This window comes from Ostrinia furnacalis, unplaced genomic scaffold, assembly GCF_004193835.3.
Source record: "Ostrinia furnacalis isolate ACB-3 unplaced genomic scaffold, ASM419383v2 OfSCF0078, whole genome shotgun sequence".
Classification (NCBI taxonomy): Eukaryota; Metazoa; Arthropoda; class Insecta; order Lepidoptera; family Crambidae; genus Ostrinia; species Ostrinia furnacalis.
Genome location: NW_021130317.1, coordinates 388,980 through 405,804, shown reverse-complemented (window position 1 = coordinate 405,804; position 16,825 = coordinate 388,980). Strand labels below are relative to the sequence as shown.

Genomic DNA, 16,825 nt, shown 5'->3' with positions numbered 1-16,825 from the left:
TCATTATGTAAGTAAATGTCCTAGGAGCTTAATTACGTACGTCATTGCTTACACTCATTATACGATATGAAAAAGCAGTTAACGAGTTTTTTAACTGTTCGTACTTGAAATGGAATTGTTTTTCCGCTGACTTCATTTCACTTCTCCTTCGTAGCTTTTTCCTCATACGCTTTGGTTATTATGTGGTCATCATTACGACAGTCATACTATTTGTAATGGAATGGTAAACATTGCCTTTTTAGATTTTCACACTAGTAAAGGTTACCTTTTTTTATGTTACACTGACCTTTAAGGTATATGCTTCAATTTCCTTGAAGGTGTCGTACGTTAGTTTTTTATTTTTGTACATTAGGTTCGTCATATTACACAAGTTTGTTGAAAAACTTATTACAACACTATTTAGATTAATCTATGGATTAATCTGTGCCTAAATATTATTATGACTGTAACTTGTTTTGTGAGCCATAAATAAATAAATAAACAAACAACTGAAAAGCCTAAGCGTTTAGCTTGACCGAATCTTATGTGTATCACGTAGTATCTTCTATGTAACCTGCATTTATTCAAGTATATTAACCGTGGAGCAGTGGAAACTGGAATGAGAGATAGAGACTCTTTCGAGTCAAAGGTTAGATTTTTACGTGGCATGGTGTAAAACCACTTGTGTGTTTATTTCCACTTTGTATTTGTTCCCAGTTTAGTTATAGGAATTAGTCTGATAATCCCACGATCTGATAATAGCCACGATAGCCGAACGGTGAATGGGTCGGAGTGGCCGACTCGAGATCCGAGGAACGCGGGTTCGAATCCCACCGCTCGACTATTGTGGTGAGCCCACTCGTAACACAAGCTTATTTAGCTTACCACGAGGGGCTAACGGGACTATTAGTAATTTGTGCAATACAAATTGCTAATAATCTTTTTAAAAGAATTAAAAAAAACCCAAAAAGAAATAAGTACGATTCTGTGCAGAAGGCACGTAAACTATCAGTCAAAACCAGCCTTATTAGACGCCTATGGCGTTTCATTAAGTCTGACACTGTTTGTGAGCTTAGTATCACAACCCACACGATAGAAAAACAGTGATTGATCTGGTCTAGACGCTAAGTTTAGCAAAAGCTAAATAGTCTGTGGATCTGAGTAATAAACTGATTGTTCTTAAAAAACCTTTGTTCAAAGCAGACTGGGTCCTTAAGCCGTCTTAGTAAGAAGTGTGTAAAACATATCGCCCACAAAAGATACTGCACTACCTAACAAATGCAGGACTTGAAAGTTAACTATAATACTTACTTAGTTTTGAATTGTTTTAGTGTTCACCTACCTACCCACGTTAACTTATTTAAAAATGTTTTAGTAATAGAATGTGTTTCTTTAATTGGCTTATGTTCAAGTTGTATCTTCCTGCACATTTATGTACAATTTAATGCTGTTGAAACATTGTTAAACAAATAAAATAAAATAAAATAAAATAATGGTAGACCGTTACCGATCGCAGTGATAGTAGGACTCCATCGAACTAGAATAGCCTTTGAACAAATTAAAGAAGTAAATAAGATGGAAAAAACCTGAAGATTTTCAGATTACATACAAAGAAAACATTGTTTACCATTCTGGAAAACCCTATCAAAGATGGCAGACAGTACAGTTATTATCTAGATAGATACTTGCTGGCAATAAGCGTGACGAGCTGCCATTACTATAATGCAATAGTGTAAGCCGTAGCTTGTACAGTTGGTAGAGAAAACTACATGTAAGGAGAACTGCAAGTCATGTAAGTCTTTGAAACGTTTTGAAAGACTATTGCCCGTTTTCACCATTAATCCCTAATTTTTAAGTGACCCCTATGGTAACGGTAACACATATCTAACAGCAATTTTAATTTCATAGGGGTCACTCAAAAATTAGGGGTGATGGTGGAAACGGGCATATGTCACTTAATAGGACTCTTTTTGAACACTTGCTAAGGATTGGTTATCCAAAACATCTTTCGTCTCGTCTCCTCGCTTTGGTGGAAACCAGAGGCACCAAAGGCAAATGCGTGATTTAACCTACACTCGCCACGCTGGCTATTTAGGCGATTATCACACTGCACCGCGCTCTGCCGCGGTATGCGGGACGACAGATTTAATCATTGCAAGTACCTCAGTTTGTATAGAAAACACGCGCGGCACAACACACTGACAACGCGTTTGCGCGCGGGATTCGTTATAATGTCGCCACGCGGCACAGTGTGATAATCGCCTTATTTTGGAGGTTCCATGTTCATTTTTATATATACCTATTTGTCATTTACTTTGGCCAGGAGCCCTAACAGTCCAGAAAAAAAATGCCTAGGAAACTCAATTTAATCACTATAGTGTTATTTATAGAGCGGTTTTAGTAAACCTTTAAATGGATTTTATTTACGCGGCTGGGGTCCATATTGGCTCACCTAAAGTTATTTACCCGAAATTGTTCTTCCTAACGATTTTAAATCCGAATGATCACTCTTCCTAAAATTTTTCATCCTAAAGTTTTCATTCATAATATTTGTAGTGCTACCGGCGATGTTCATAACACTCATGTTTCCGAAAATTGTAATTAATAATATCATTTATGTAAATATATTTAAACTCCTACTGTTTTTTATCATAACACTTTTATCCCTAAACATTACCATAATATTTTCACTCATACCATAGAATATTAATAAATACTACGTACAGAAGTACGTTCTTCGCGAATGAAACGTAAGGCCACAGTTCTAACCTAACCTAAACCAATAATAATGAATAGGACCGATTCGTTTCTGGAACTTGACTGAATGACTGGAGCGGGACTCTGGCTTCGCTCGCTCGGCTCGTGCGTTGTGGTCACAGTTATAACCTAACCTAAACCAATAATTATGAATAGGACCGATTCGCGCCTTGACGAATATTTCGTATCCAGGGTCCGATGATGGAGCTGTAAGGGGGCAGATTTTTTTTTTCACTATGTGACTGTCTTTATTTTGTACTTAATATATTTTACATATTATACCTATTCGTGTTTCATTATTTGTATCCAGGGTCCGATGATGGAGCTGTAAGGGGCAGATTTATTTTTCACTATGTGACTGTCTTTATTTTGTACTTAATATATAAAAGACTTATTAAACTCTATTAAAAATTTAAATTAATTTATCAAGTTTGAATACCTCATTCTACCTTAAAATTAATAACTTAAATCAAGTCTTAATACGGTCACGGCTCAAGATTTTTTTGTCCATTTCAGCGTTCTTTTTACTCTTTTGACGTTGCGTTGACAGCTTTTAACTAAATTCGCGAGGAATATTTTTGTGAAATGGCTCTTAATGCCTAGGAACCACGTTCATCAGTATTCTCTCTATTTATAGAGCGGTTTTAGTTAACCTTTAAATGGATTTTATTTACGCGGCTGACTGTAGCAGTGTTTTGTTAGGTGCACTATAATTTTGTGTTGTTGTCACATGCTTAGACGGATGTTAGAGCGACACACATACCTACATAATATAAGTTACATAACATCACGTTGGTATATTATAGTATACGTGACAGTATCGTTTTGTCAGCGGTTTTGGATCTAGCACTATGTATATTCAATGTAACAAAATATAATATTATGTTTTATTTCAGGAGAAATAATTCAGCACTATCATCGACATTATGAAAAAGCAAAATTGAAGACAGAAGAAATATCATTCATTCGACTTGTATTCCAATTCATGGAAAAACAGTAATTAACTAAGTACCTTTGATAATTATCTGCGTGCCATATTTCAGCGTAATTCATATTAAATTAATATTATTGGTAAACCAAATAAAGAAATAAATAATTCCTTCAGTGGTTTGTGCTGTATGTTGATAAAATAACTATAATGAATTCTTCAATTATCTAATAACCGTGGCAGCCTTTAATTAAGACAACACTTAGTTCTAAGCATTTTTAGTTATAGTAATCCATGTATGCGTGTTTGTCTTGTTGGTTGTCCTAATAAATAAAATAAAATAACGAATTAGGGCTATATTAAGCTAAGCAATTCGATAATTTATTCAATCATTGCCTTTAAATTAACACTAGAAAGGCCGCCGTCCCATTTTTGTCCCACTCGTGAGTTTGATCTTCTCTAACTTTTTTATTTTTCAACGAAAGTCCATGAAACTTTTTGACTTTTACTGATTTATTGAATTTTATCATTTTTTAATGTTTTTGATAATATAACATTAATAGAAAATTTTTAAAAATCGGTTTTACCTAGAAGTGCCACTGGGTCATTTTTGTCCCACCCTAGTATTTGCCACAATAATTCGATGAAGAGTCCTTGTTTCTAGGAGATACGAAAGTGGAGAGGTGAGGAGAGTTTAGGTGACTCGTAACAATGCAGAAATGTAAATATATTGTGCTAGTTTTTGCCTATGACTTCACCCGTGACAAATTAAGTTTATCGTAGAAAGACCTAATTTCTTGACACTTATCGTTGCTTTTTGACCAAATAACTGAATATTATTGTAAATTATAGCCTGTATTATGTTATTCTGAAGTATTAACAATAAAACTGCAAAGTTTTATTAAGATCGGCTTAGTAAAAGAGTGAAAAAACATCCATCGATCTAACCATGAATCCATACTCACTTAGTTCAAGTTCCAGGCATATATCCACCCATTCATTCTTCCCATCCATTCATCAGTCTATCCATCCTTCAATTCATCAATATTTATTAACTTTTACATTTATAATATTAGTAGGAAGGTAGCTTCTAGACATAAGCCAGTTCATACATTGTATGATTTGATACATTTTTAAAATGTGTGACTTATAACATTTTGAATATTAAACGTACATACTTTTCATTGTAATTGGTAAAAAACTCCACTGTTTGTGTACAGAAAACAGAAAAATAACCATACCTATAAAAATTCCTAAACACATAGTACACCAGAGAGACAAAAAACTATACAAAAAAACTTTGTGCAAAATGTGCATTATTATTTGTAAGATATTTATTTTTCCTTTACAAATAATAATGACTAGTTAAAGTAGTAATTTCATTGTTTTAATACAGTATAACACCACGTAATATGTGACTATTTTTAAATGAAACCAAAAATATCTGACTTTTAATAATTGTAAATTAAAATGAATACATTTATATTTTTAAAGGAATAAGTACATTTTGATTTAACTACATAGATAAACCTTTTTTTAAGGATACTACAAATAGTTTTAACCATAATATTCATGCCTTAAACTAAAAAATGTTACAAAATATATGCTGGGACAAAATTGACCCAGCGGCGCTTTTAGGGGGTTCGTAATCTTCGGCACTTCTAGTGTTAAACCAATCCAAGTAAACATACAAATCTCAATAGAGACAGTCTATAAATACATACTTCGTATAATGTGCGTAGAATAGGTACTAAACGCACAATAATTTAGCCAAAGCCAGATAGTACGCCGACCATTAATCTAAAGCACAATTTACACCGTTAATTATCAGGGGCACGGTAAATGGGTGAGCCAAGTTGGGTGTAATAGACACTACGCGGATTGAGACGCTTGCTTGATGCTGAAAATGTTCCTTATTCTGCAAACTCTTTTTTATTAAATGAGAAAAACGAGCTCATATCAAACAAAGCGGAATAGTACTAGTTACTGAGTGAAACAATAGCCACTACATTATTTATGTTATCTGTGACAATAGGCTAGGACACAATGTTCTTAATGTTAAGAATTTAAGATTGAGTGTAGTAATTTAACTGCAACTGCATAACGTCAGTGGAAAGGAAAAAAGACTAAAGCGCCAAAACCGTACTTGTGGGAAATGAGGATCAAAGTTTTTTTTTTACGAAAAAAATTCGTATCTCTTTTGGTATTAATGTTGCTGCTGAACTTTACATCGATGTAACTTGCCGATTTGGAGCTGAATGATGCAAATATCCTTATCTACGGCGTAGACACAACTAAACTTGAAGCTACTGAAGCGGTGAAACATTGGAAGTACGGGGAAGGGGGTGAAACGATGTTTCACTGACGCCGCCCGGCCTGTGAGACCGCTTGTCACCAGTTAAAGGTTAATTATCAGGGGCACGGTAAATGGGTGGGCCAAGTTGGGTGTAATAGACACTACGCGGATTGAGACGCTTGCTTGATGCTGAAAATTTTCCTTATTCTGCAAACTCTTTTTTATTTAATGAGAAAAACTAGCTCATATCTAACAAAACAGTACTAGTTACTAAGTGAAACAATAGCTACTACATTATACATAATAATATGTTATCTGTGACAATAGGCTAGGACACAATGTTCTTAATGTTAAGAATTTAAGATCGAGTGTAGTAATTGAACTGCAACTGCATATTATGTTCTGACGTAAAAATAACTTTTTTATAATCGTTTATTAATTGTGATTATTACATTAATAACTATTTTTATCAACTTATAGTAAGAATAATTATAACGTAATTATTAAAAAATCTCGTCTACCGCAGTTGGTCCCAAAACTTGGCTTACGTTTTACATTCAAAGCGTTATCTAGTCAAGTTATTAATTGTGTGGGTACATTGTGGAGGTGAACCAAGGACTAACTTTGTAGTTGAGAGGGGATCGACATATTTCTAAGCTTGAACCTGTTTCCCATTTTACCTCAAAAGGAAAAAAAAGTCCTTATAGCGTTACTTTGTTGTCCATTAACATGAAATCAATATCAATCTAGNTCATTGATCTAGATACGTCCTCCAGAGAAAACCTCTATAAAAAACCACTGGAGGAGGGGATTATGGGTTCCCTCAAAGCCAGAGGCGGAGCTGCGGACGAATGTCCGAGCTCGTAGGACAATAACTCCGTTTCTTTGGGCTACGGTGGACACCGTCGGGTTTAAGTGGGTAGACCCCGCCTTTAGTGAGCAGGCGGGGAGAGTCCCACATAACCCACTGGCTGTCCCCATCGACCAGTGGGTATGCGCAAAGCATTTCCTTAAGCTTAAAAAAAGGGTTGGCCTTAATACTTACTTGAGGCATATACCCGATCCTGGGCCCCGGGACGCCGCTGCCCGGGCTTCCAGGCCTGCCTCCGAGTACCCAGATGTCTCCAGCATTCAGCCTCCGTCTGCCCACTATGCAGGACAGCAGTGTGGTCTTCCCGCATCCTGATGCACCTAGGAGCCCGTATCTGCGGAAATATTAAAGGTTTATTATGGGCAGTCTGTTAGACTAATAAAGGACCTTTTAGTTTCATAATTTTATTATAGAATGATGCTTTATTCATTAAATAAACTTAATTCAATCGCTCAGATGGGTAGGTGGTGTAACTAAGCTGGACCATGTAAGAAACACACACATAAGAGGCACCTTCAAAGTGAGACCTATGATAGGTCTCACTTTGAAGGTGCCCTGCAGTTTAGCTGGGATAGGTCACCTATCCCAGCTAAACTGCAGGAGAGCCGTCTGCGGTAACGAACACGTTATGAGGCGACCACCCGACCATATGACCAGAAAAGTGCTAGATAATTATCCAAACTAAACCCCGAGGATGAGGAAGACCCCGAATCACATGGATGTCGGTAGTAAATAAGGACCTTAAAGAGGCCCAAGTCAACAGTGAGACGACCCAGGACCGAGCCGCCTGGAGACGCATGATACGGAGGGCCGACCCCAAATAAAATGGGAATGGACCAGGAAAAGTAAGTACTACCCGTTCGCGCTAAATTTGCCGGTCCGTGGAATGCGCGTCCCCTCCCCCAACCGCGATTAAACGCAATTAGTTAGTGATTAACGCAATTAAGGTGTCTTATTTTACGCAAATACACAATGTTTATCAATATCTATTAACACCTTTGCTGCGGCAGTAACTTTCTAATACTTTCCATTCCTTCGGTACAAGGTCGGTAAACCTGGTATTAAAACTTACATTGTGGCGGCACAAGGCTTAAAGACCTTGTAATATTTAAGATGTATTAATTTTATTTTTGGCTTCATGTTAATAGATATTGTGTTTTTTTTCTTTGAATATTAATAATAATGCATTTATTGACATACACCTGAAGGCGTTCGTGAATAACTTGTTTAGTATAAAAATTATAGCTATATTCAAAATACAAGGCTTATGCACCCTGTGCCGCACCGAAGTAGGGAAGTCTGGTGGGTATTCTAGGGATGTGAAATACAAATATCGATAGTTTAAATTAAATTTTAATAAAAATTTAAAAAAGTAACAAACAGAGATGTTTTAATAATTTAGTCTAAATATTTTACAAATAAGACATACGTGTATAAACACTTAAATAAGCTTTATTTAAAGAAAACATATTATTTAATAACATTTAGTTACAACTTCAAATGTTTGTCACGAAAAACATTATTTAAATTAGCAATAAATCGTGTAGCAAATTAAATTATAATCAATTTGCAGTTTTAATTTTGTTTGTTTCTCTTGACGCCATGTCGACATGTGCGTTTCTTACGAATGCGAGGCAACACTGGCTGCACGAAGCTAGCGTGGGGTGCGGTACCAGGTGCGCAGGGTACAAGGTGCTTCGACCTGGTTTCGCATTGTGAAGACATTTTATTACTTCCGTGCGGTACCAGGTCTAAAAACCTGGTATTAAGGTAGGTACATCATTGGATTCTATTTTAAGAATACATCATAGATATATATTTATCACTTTCCTACACCGGACCCAATTGAAGTTATGCCTTTCGCACGACAAGGAAGACTATAATTTTCTTAGCCGCACGGTAAGCGAGACGTACACAAGGTCTATATACCTGGTTTCGCACTCAACGTGTTAATAAATAAAAAATATTTTCAATATAGTTTACTATAGTTAGTTATAGACACTTATTTTCGAGGGACGTCATGTCGCCAGCGGCAAACTTAAAGTGAACGGATAGTAATAACAAGGCAGAATCTACGATCTCTCGTGATGCATACCTACTAACATTCAACGTTCGCCTCCGGATTAAAATCGTAAGCTTATTAAGCTTTAAACTTTAAATACTTTCCAACCCCATGAGTACGAGGTTTAAGTATTCGAACTTTTAATTCTTCATCACCTAAAAATAAATTCTTCTGATTGTGTCGTAAATGAATCCATCCGACTTGCAATTACTTTAAAATTAAATCCCGAAGAAAAACGAATTCAAGTTCATTAACTTTATTGCAATGTTGTTTCGTATACGAATGTAAATTGCAGTTCATTTCCAAACGAAATTTTCGAATGTAACCAGCCAATGTGTTATTCACTAATTACCTGATTAAAAAATAATCATTTCTTCGACAAAAGTATTGCGTCCATTTTTCAACTAAATTAATATTTAATTGAATAACCATTCATTTTGCAAACAACGATCAGGCGCGATATTCGTTTGTTTATTTTTCTCTACATTTTTTTTCTTTAAAATTACCAATTTTGCGGCCAGTGTTAACGCAACTGGATTAAAACCTATTTCATTTTTAAATCTAAAAGTGAGGCGTAAAAAGGCGTGGATATTCGCAATAAAACCTTTTTAATAATTTTTATTACTTTTATGAAGTAAAAATATTTCGTTAATAAATTAAATACATTATAAAACTTTGCAAAAAATTTCAATAAACTCAGCCCTAATCTAAAACACGGTATGATCGTTATCGTAATCTTTTTAATCTTGAAAAATATTCGAAGATTCAATACAAAAGTTTTCCCTGAAGATTCCGCCCCATTTAGCAATTACAGGATTCTTGCTTGTTTAATCTTGTCTTAGGAATGTTAATGGGTTCTTTAGCTATGGATTTAAGGATAAATAACAAATAAAATGTGTATTTATTTTTTGGTGTCATTGCTCAATCGTTAATAGATCTGCCTACCTACTCTTATTTTAATACCTATGAGAATTTTATTTCGTGGGCGAAATTTTTCATACTGATTGATTATTGCCTAAAATAAACTATTGGAAATGTATTATTAAAAGTAAACACTACCCCAAATTGAATTGTGTTTTCACAAAATGTTTTCATTCACGCGCGTAATTTTTTAACCGCGCCGCTGCCCGAGGGAATCGCGATAGTGTTTTGTTTCTGCCGAGATTGTTTTGTTTTCATTTCGCGATCGTCATTTGTTTTCGCCCGAGCTCACGGAGCGCGCGATGCGTTTCTGTCGACGCTTGCAAGAAAATTACGCGCGAAAAACGTTTGCGACAGTCGTTTGTTTTGATTTTATCTGTATCCTATTGCCAAAGTGGTAAAATTATAGTTTATCACGGTACCTTAGTTAAAATAATAATTCTTCCACAACTTTGGTTAGAGAGTGGCACTTCTCTATCCTCTTTTTGGCTAACAAAAAGTAATGATTGTCGTATACGAGTCTTAAAGGTGTGCCATGTTGGGGGACCGAATGAATGAGACACGGGTTGTAGTTAGTCTCTGATATTAATCTGTTTATTAATGTGAACTGCGCGACTATTTATACGATATAGATCAAATCGTTTTGCCAGACCGTTTCAAACCCTTGCCAGACAATCATTTTAGGTAGCTGCCAAAGCCACAATGACCCAAACTTCATGATGCACCAAAGTTCTTAGTCTATTTTTGGAGTGTGCGCTGACAAACTTTCGGCTTTTATAAAATGTATTTGTACTTACATGGCTCCTTTAGGCACTGTCATATTAAGCCCATCCAATATAACATTAGGGTTCTTCGAAGACCCATACTTCTTGAAGGCGCCTCTCACACATACTGCTTGCTCTCTTCTAGAAGCGACTGTGGACCTCTGAGTTTTGAATTCTTTCCTCCTCTCACGCAACTCCTGAATGGAAGTGGGAGGGTCTGCGCGAACATCTTCAAGTGATATAGTCGCGCCTTCGTTGTCGTAGGCGGGCATTTTTCTGGAAAGAAAGAAAAGATAACATTAATCATCATCATCATCATCATCATCATCATCATCATCATCATCATCATCATCATCATCATCATATAATTAACACTACATTAATCTTAATCATCATTATCATCATCATTTTAAATAACTTGAAAAAATCAAACTGCCTAAGGCGGGAATCGAACCCACGTCCTTTCGCTTGCCGAGCGACTGCTTTTCCAACTGAGCTACTTAGACACTGGATGAACCCGTCGAAATTTTTCAAGTGTTTTCGCCGCTAAGACCGCGTTTCATCATCATGTCACTAACGCCCGTATTCACAAACATTACTATGAGGTCTCACAGTGCGCGTGGACGCACAGGGTGACATACGAACCAATCACAGAGCTCTATTAGCATTCGATTTGCTGCTTCACTTAAGCAAGTATCGTTTGTGAATACAGGCGTACTAAGTCTCTATTACAGGAGAACGACCCTCTAAGTTACCATAGGCTGCAATAGACTCAAGATCATCATCAGGTCATTTTAGACTGAGTTGCACCACTTTACTTTAACCGTAACTATAACCATAACCGGTGTTTCTTGTATGGAGTTTGACAGACTTGACGTTTGTTAAAGCTAAAGTAAGATGGTGCAACTCAGCCTTAGTCCCTACTGCAGGAGCACGATTTTCTAGGTTACCAGAAGCAAATAGAGGATTTGACCTACACTTCCCACCCTGGCCAAACGGGTTAGGGAGGCATCAAGCCCCCGTTCGTATATTTGTGACCTTTTATGTCCCCAAGGAATAGTGGGACTGGACCTATTCTAAAGAATCACACGGAACAGTGTGGGTGAAGTACCTATTTTTATGAAACATTAGAACACCATTAAATAAAGTTACAACTCTGTTTCAGACTTTATGGACCGCTGTATAGGCGTGAAGTGGCATACATTATGGCCCTTACAGCACTTTATTTTATTTTATTCAATAAATACAGGTTAGTCATTTACATATCAAAATACATAAACAAAATGAACAGTGTCTAGACTCCAACCTACAAGTAGCGTATATTTAAGTTGATTTTTCACTTAATATGAGGCTATATCATTCATTTAATTTACTACAGTCACAAAAAGCATTCATAAAGTCCTTAGCAAACTGAGAACAAAGTGATTTTAATTTATTGTCTCGTATGGAAATCGAACCCAAACCCCTGGTACAAGATAATCTAAGGCCGAGTTGCACCACCTAACTTTGACCGTAACTATGACGATAACAGGTGCTTTTTGTATGGAGTTTGACAGATTTTTGACGTTTGTCAAAGTTAAAATAAGATGGTGCAACCCACCCTAACTCTCTAATCACAAGATTGTGGAACACATACAACAATTGCATCTGTAATAGACATAATCATCATACAATATCATTAAACTTGTCATTAACTTTAATAACTATTATCTCTCAGATTGCAATTATTAAATCTAATGTCATCCATTATAAATAATGTTTGAGTGTAAGAACTATATTATGTCATCGTATAAGTTAGAGGTCATAAATGTGACTATTAAGATACTAAAGTAGGTACTACATTTTATTATCCTTTTTAGTGCTAAACGTACTTTACGATTATAGTACACAAAGGTTAGTTCATGTAATAAAAATTTTATACTATAATATAATAAATATTGTTATAGTGTTACGCACTAAAATGTATCAGTTAAGAAAGTCAGCATATTCATTTTTAAAAATAGCAGCAGCATGAATAGAATTCCATAGGTATTTTATATTCGCACGAGTCCAAAGATTATTAATCGTTTTAAAATAGCTATAGGTCGTTCCACTGCCTTCTAGCAACCAGCTCAAAAAATTATGAAAAATTATTTTTATACTAGATTTTCTTATTCATGACCTTCTACTACATAAAAACAAAACTTCGAAATTATTTGCCGGTTATTTTTGTATCGTGATTTTTTAAACACATTATGTAATACGGGTAATTTATTGCTGTTTAAAAGCATCAACATGAGTAATTTTTATTTTAAGTAGAGTAGGCATTTACAAAATATAAGACTTTTTGGTTAGACAAGAGTTTTAATAGGAGTTGCAAACGGGACTCTTTATTAAAAAAAAAATAATTATAAATATTTGAACGAAAGGAATATAACTGTGTCCCATTTTATTTCTCCTCGTTCTTTCCATGCATGAATTATGTATGACATCTAAATGCATGTCACCATAACAGCATTGTTGTGTTCCGGGAGTTGGAGGTAAGAAAGCCAGTTCCTCTATGGTTGAAGAATACGAGTGAAGCTCGCTTGCTCCTTTGGCCTGATTATCACTTGCATAAAAAAACATTATTTGGCGTCGCAGAATCGATTTAAAAAAAAACTAAAGCCAAAGAGGGCGTGAAAGTGCATTGACCGCCAAAAATTCCCCGAACAGCTGATTCGTTATGATGCAAACACAATCCGAATGACCCTGTTTTGTATACAATATTATGAATGGAAAAATACAACTTGTTCTGCGATTGTCGAGTTTTTAGCTTTACTTGAAGATTCTTGATACATTGAAAGTTTGTCAGGAAATCGTTTGATGTTCCAACAACGTATAAGCAGCGCGATGTACTTTGTTTTAAGCAATATATTATAGGTACATTGTTAGCGTGCGAGGTTGTGATGGCCAGATCTTAGAGGTTTTAAAGGTTAATTTTAGCTATTAGATTATTTTGGCGTAAGTAATATTATGCGCAATCATCTAATCTAATAATAGGCTGTATTTTTTTTTAGGATATCGAATGCGTTTGACATAAACTCCAGAATTGTGACGTCAGTTGTTACCATCCACACCACAGAAGAAAAACCGATAAGTTGCCATATTCATGAGTATTTATCTACTATTTGCCTCGAACTTAAGGCACAAGAAGTCTTGAGTTCTTGACTCATATAGCCTTTGGAATAAGACCCACAATCCGTCAAATATGTCTAACTTTAACGTACGTCGATATTATTTGTGCAAACATACTACTCAAACACGGACGTGCAGAATACGTAAATATATTATTCAAAGATTCAAAGTCATGTTCGCAAAGTCATCGCAAATCTTATTAACGTCAGACTTGCAAAAAACCTTAAGGCTCTGTCACACCACGCGCAAATCTAGAGCGGAAACACGCCGCGGTTGCACGTCGCGTTTTGTAACGAGATAGGGCGAGCGCTACATTAAACTTTTTTCTGGAAATATATTTTGAAGTTGACAAGATTTCACTATCATGCCTTGATCACACGTATCTAGCAAACGGGAGAGTACTCGGTGTGTATGAACTTTGCGCAGAGTGCTCGGCCGAGCGCTCGAGTATGTGACTCGCTCACCCAACTGTCTCGACTGAGTAAACATTTTACAGTCTCGCCAGTTTACTCGGTACGCGTGATCAAGGCTTCAGGCTCGGTTTCCACCAAGGCGGAGCGGAGAGGAGCGGAGCGGAGAAATGTTTTGAACAACCAATCAGATGTTATTCAGATGCAATGAAATTGACAGAATGCAATCTGATTGGTTATTCAAAACATTATCTGCTCCGCCCTGCCTTGGTGGAAAGGAGAAGAGATGTGTTCGAAAGAGATGTGCAGAGAAGTGATATGGAAATAACGAAATCTGATTGGTTATTCAAACACTTCTCCTCTCTCTGCTTTGGTGAAAACCGGGCTTCAGATTTACATGTATGTTGATAAATCACCTACTACCTACTTCTATTAACATTTCATACTATAATTCACTATTTTGTCTTATTTTGCCAAAGTACATGCCAGCAAACAGAAGAATATAGTTTCTTCTCAGACAGTTTGATTTTATATTTAACTGATTTCATTCAATAGTCCATTTTGTTCCAATCTCTAAGAAATGGATCGCTCTCGTTCATTTCACACGCTCGGAAAACGCACATACACTAAACACCAGTGTGTTCGGGGCCTTATCTTGGTATATTTTTAAATTCATAATTATGTAGGTACATATTAGCCTAAACATGTTTACTGCAAATTAGTACCTAATACAACTGCATAAACAGCTACGATGCAGCTTGATAACCTGTTAATCCTTACCTAAAAATTAATGGATTCATATACCTACACGCAAATGCACTTAGCTCTTTAGAATTTAAGATAAACACATTTCAGCTGTACAAGTTTTTAAACTACACCACAAAACAAAAATAAACAACAGAAACATGTTGTTTCTTTAAATTGAAATTTAGTATAAAGCGAGTTTATTCCACAACTTTTTCTCAGCGGTGCCGCGGTGGTAGAGCGAGCTAAATATGTATTTAAATAGGCTTACATTTTAAGGGTTCAAGTAGACATTTTGAGCCAGACGTCAGTCGACCATTTGGACCGCACATGGTTTTTTTTTATAACAACTGCGTTGGAAATTTGAAATTAAAATACATAGCCCTCCTTCGGACACAGTCGTGTAAAAATAACAATTACCGACAGTGTGTGCGGTCTTGCAAATGCACGACAGACGTCCTATTCAAAACGTCTAATTTCAAAAGAACTCTACTACATTGTCTACTAAAGGATTTTTGAAATAAATTCATAATTATGACTATAATTATTTGATAATTTAGGATATTCCCAACCTTAAGACACCCTGTATAAGACCTGCTAAGACGCTAATTACATAGTAAAGTTGCTTATTAACGATTACTAAACTGCAATCGGTCTGGTCTGGTTAAGGTGAACGGTATTTCCGATCCCATTCAGGCTGTAAGGGCGACTAGTGCTTAGTCACCTCTATGGTTAACCACTAAGTAAAGTAAAAACCCATGATTTTGCCCTTTAGACCCAATAAATCGTTGAAATGTTAACAAAGGTACTCTATAATGACTGTTGTGTATGTGATTGTGGTCATATACCTGCCTTATTCTGCATATAAAAACTACACAACTGTAAGTGTACCTACACACTTAGGCTGAGTTGTACCACCTAACTTTGACCGTAACTATAACGATAACCAGTGTTTTTTATATGGAGTTTGACAGATTTTAGATGTTTCTCAAAGTTAAAGTAACATGGTGCAACCCAGCCTTTTTTTTTTTTTTTATTTGTGGCAATTAAACCTCTCTGGGAGGTTTATTTCTGCCAATTTCGAGTGAAAAATATTGACATAGTTATCAATAGAACGTGGGTGTTTCAGTTCTATTGATTTTTCATGGATTCCGTGGGGTTACGTTAGACAATAAGACAGAACTGTGTCTTCGACGTCCAAGTTGGTTTGCCTTTACAAACTTACATTTGCGCTTAGATACTAAGATAAGTCATGCTATTCAACCGCAAAGCTATATTGGTTGGTGAAGTTAGATTTTTTACTCATAAATCAAAAGAAAAGAAGATAGGTTTTTTTTAAATAATAGAGAGGGAAAAGGGATACACAAGATTTTATTTTGAAACGTTAAATTACCACTAAGTTTCTCTTCCTATAACTTATTTATTATTTCAAGTTCGTCAATAAAACTCGTACTTATTCGAGCGTAACCATTTATGCTTACAATCATGTCGAAAGAGCAATTACAGCTGACATTGAGGTAGGAAGTGAGGATGACACCCTTGGCATGGTTACCGTAATGGCATGAACAGATGCAGCTGTGAATAGCAATTTTTAGGGTCTCGTGGATAAATTAACAACACACATGGTGGGTTTCGTAGCTGGTTATGAAACATCGTTACAAAAACGACAAGTAGGGTGATCGCTATAGTAATTAGCCAATACATAGTTATTGGCCAAATTGCCTAAAATGAAAAGAAACAAGCCTAATGGAAGTTATTAAGAGAGGAAAAGAGAAAAATATTTTTTCTGAGCAATACGCAGTCCAATGTAGTAAATATTTTTGTCTCTTACTTATTAACAATCCAATACGCCAATAACTATGTATAGGCCAATTACTATAGCATTCACCCTAAATTCCATTTTCAAAACTGGTTATCAAGCAAGAAAAAAAATCCAT

General features: G+C 35.8%; 1 protein-coding gene across 7 annotated transcripts in view; it reads right to left on the bottom strand.

Annotated features, from left to right (window-relative positions):
- The window catches only part of osy (ABC transporter oskyddad), a 140,407-nt gene that overhangs the window by 57,465 nt on the left and 66,117 nt on the right, over positions 1-16,825 (bottom strand). For all 7 annotated transcript variants that reach the window (XM_028302226.1, XM_028302249.1, XM_028302242.1 and 4 more), the window contains exons 2-3: positions 10,612-10,854; positions 7,006-7,165 (exon numbers count right to left, since the gene is read on the bottom strand). In XM_028302226.1, the coding sequence (XP_028158027.1) occupies positions 7,006-7,165; positions 10,612-10,850 (399 nt within the window). In that variant the 5' untranslated portion in view covers positions 10,851-10,854. The remainder of the gene's footprint in view (positions 1-7,005; positions 7,166-10,611; positions 10,855-16,825) is intronic.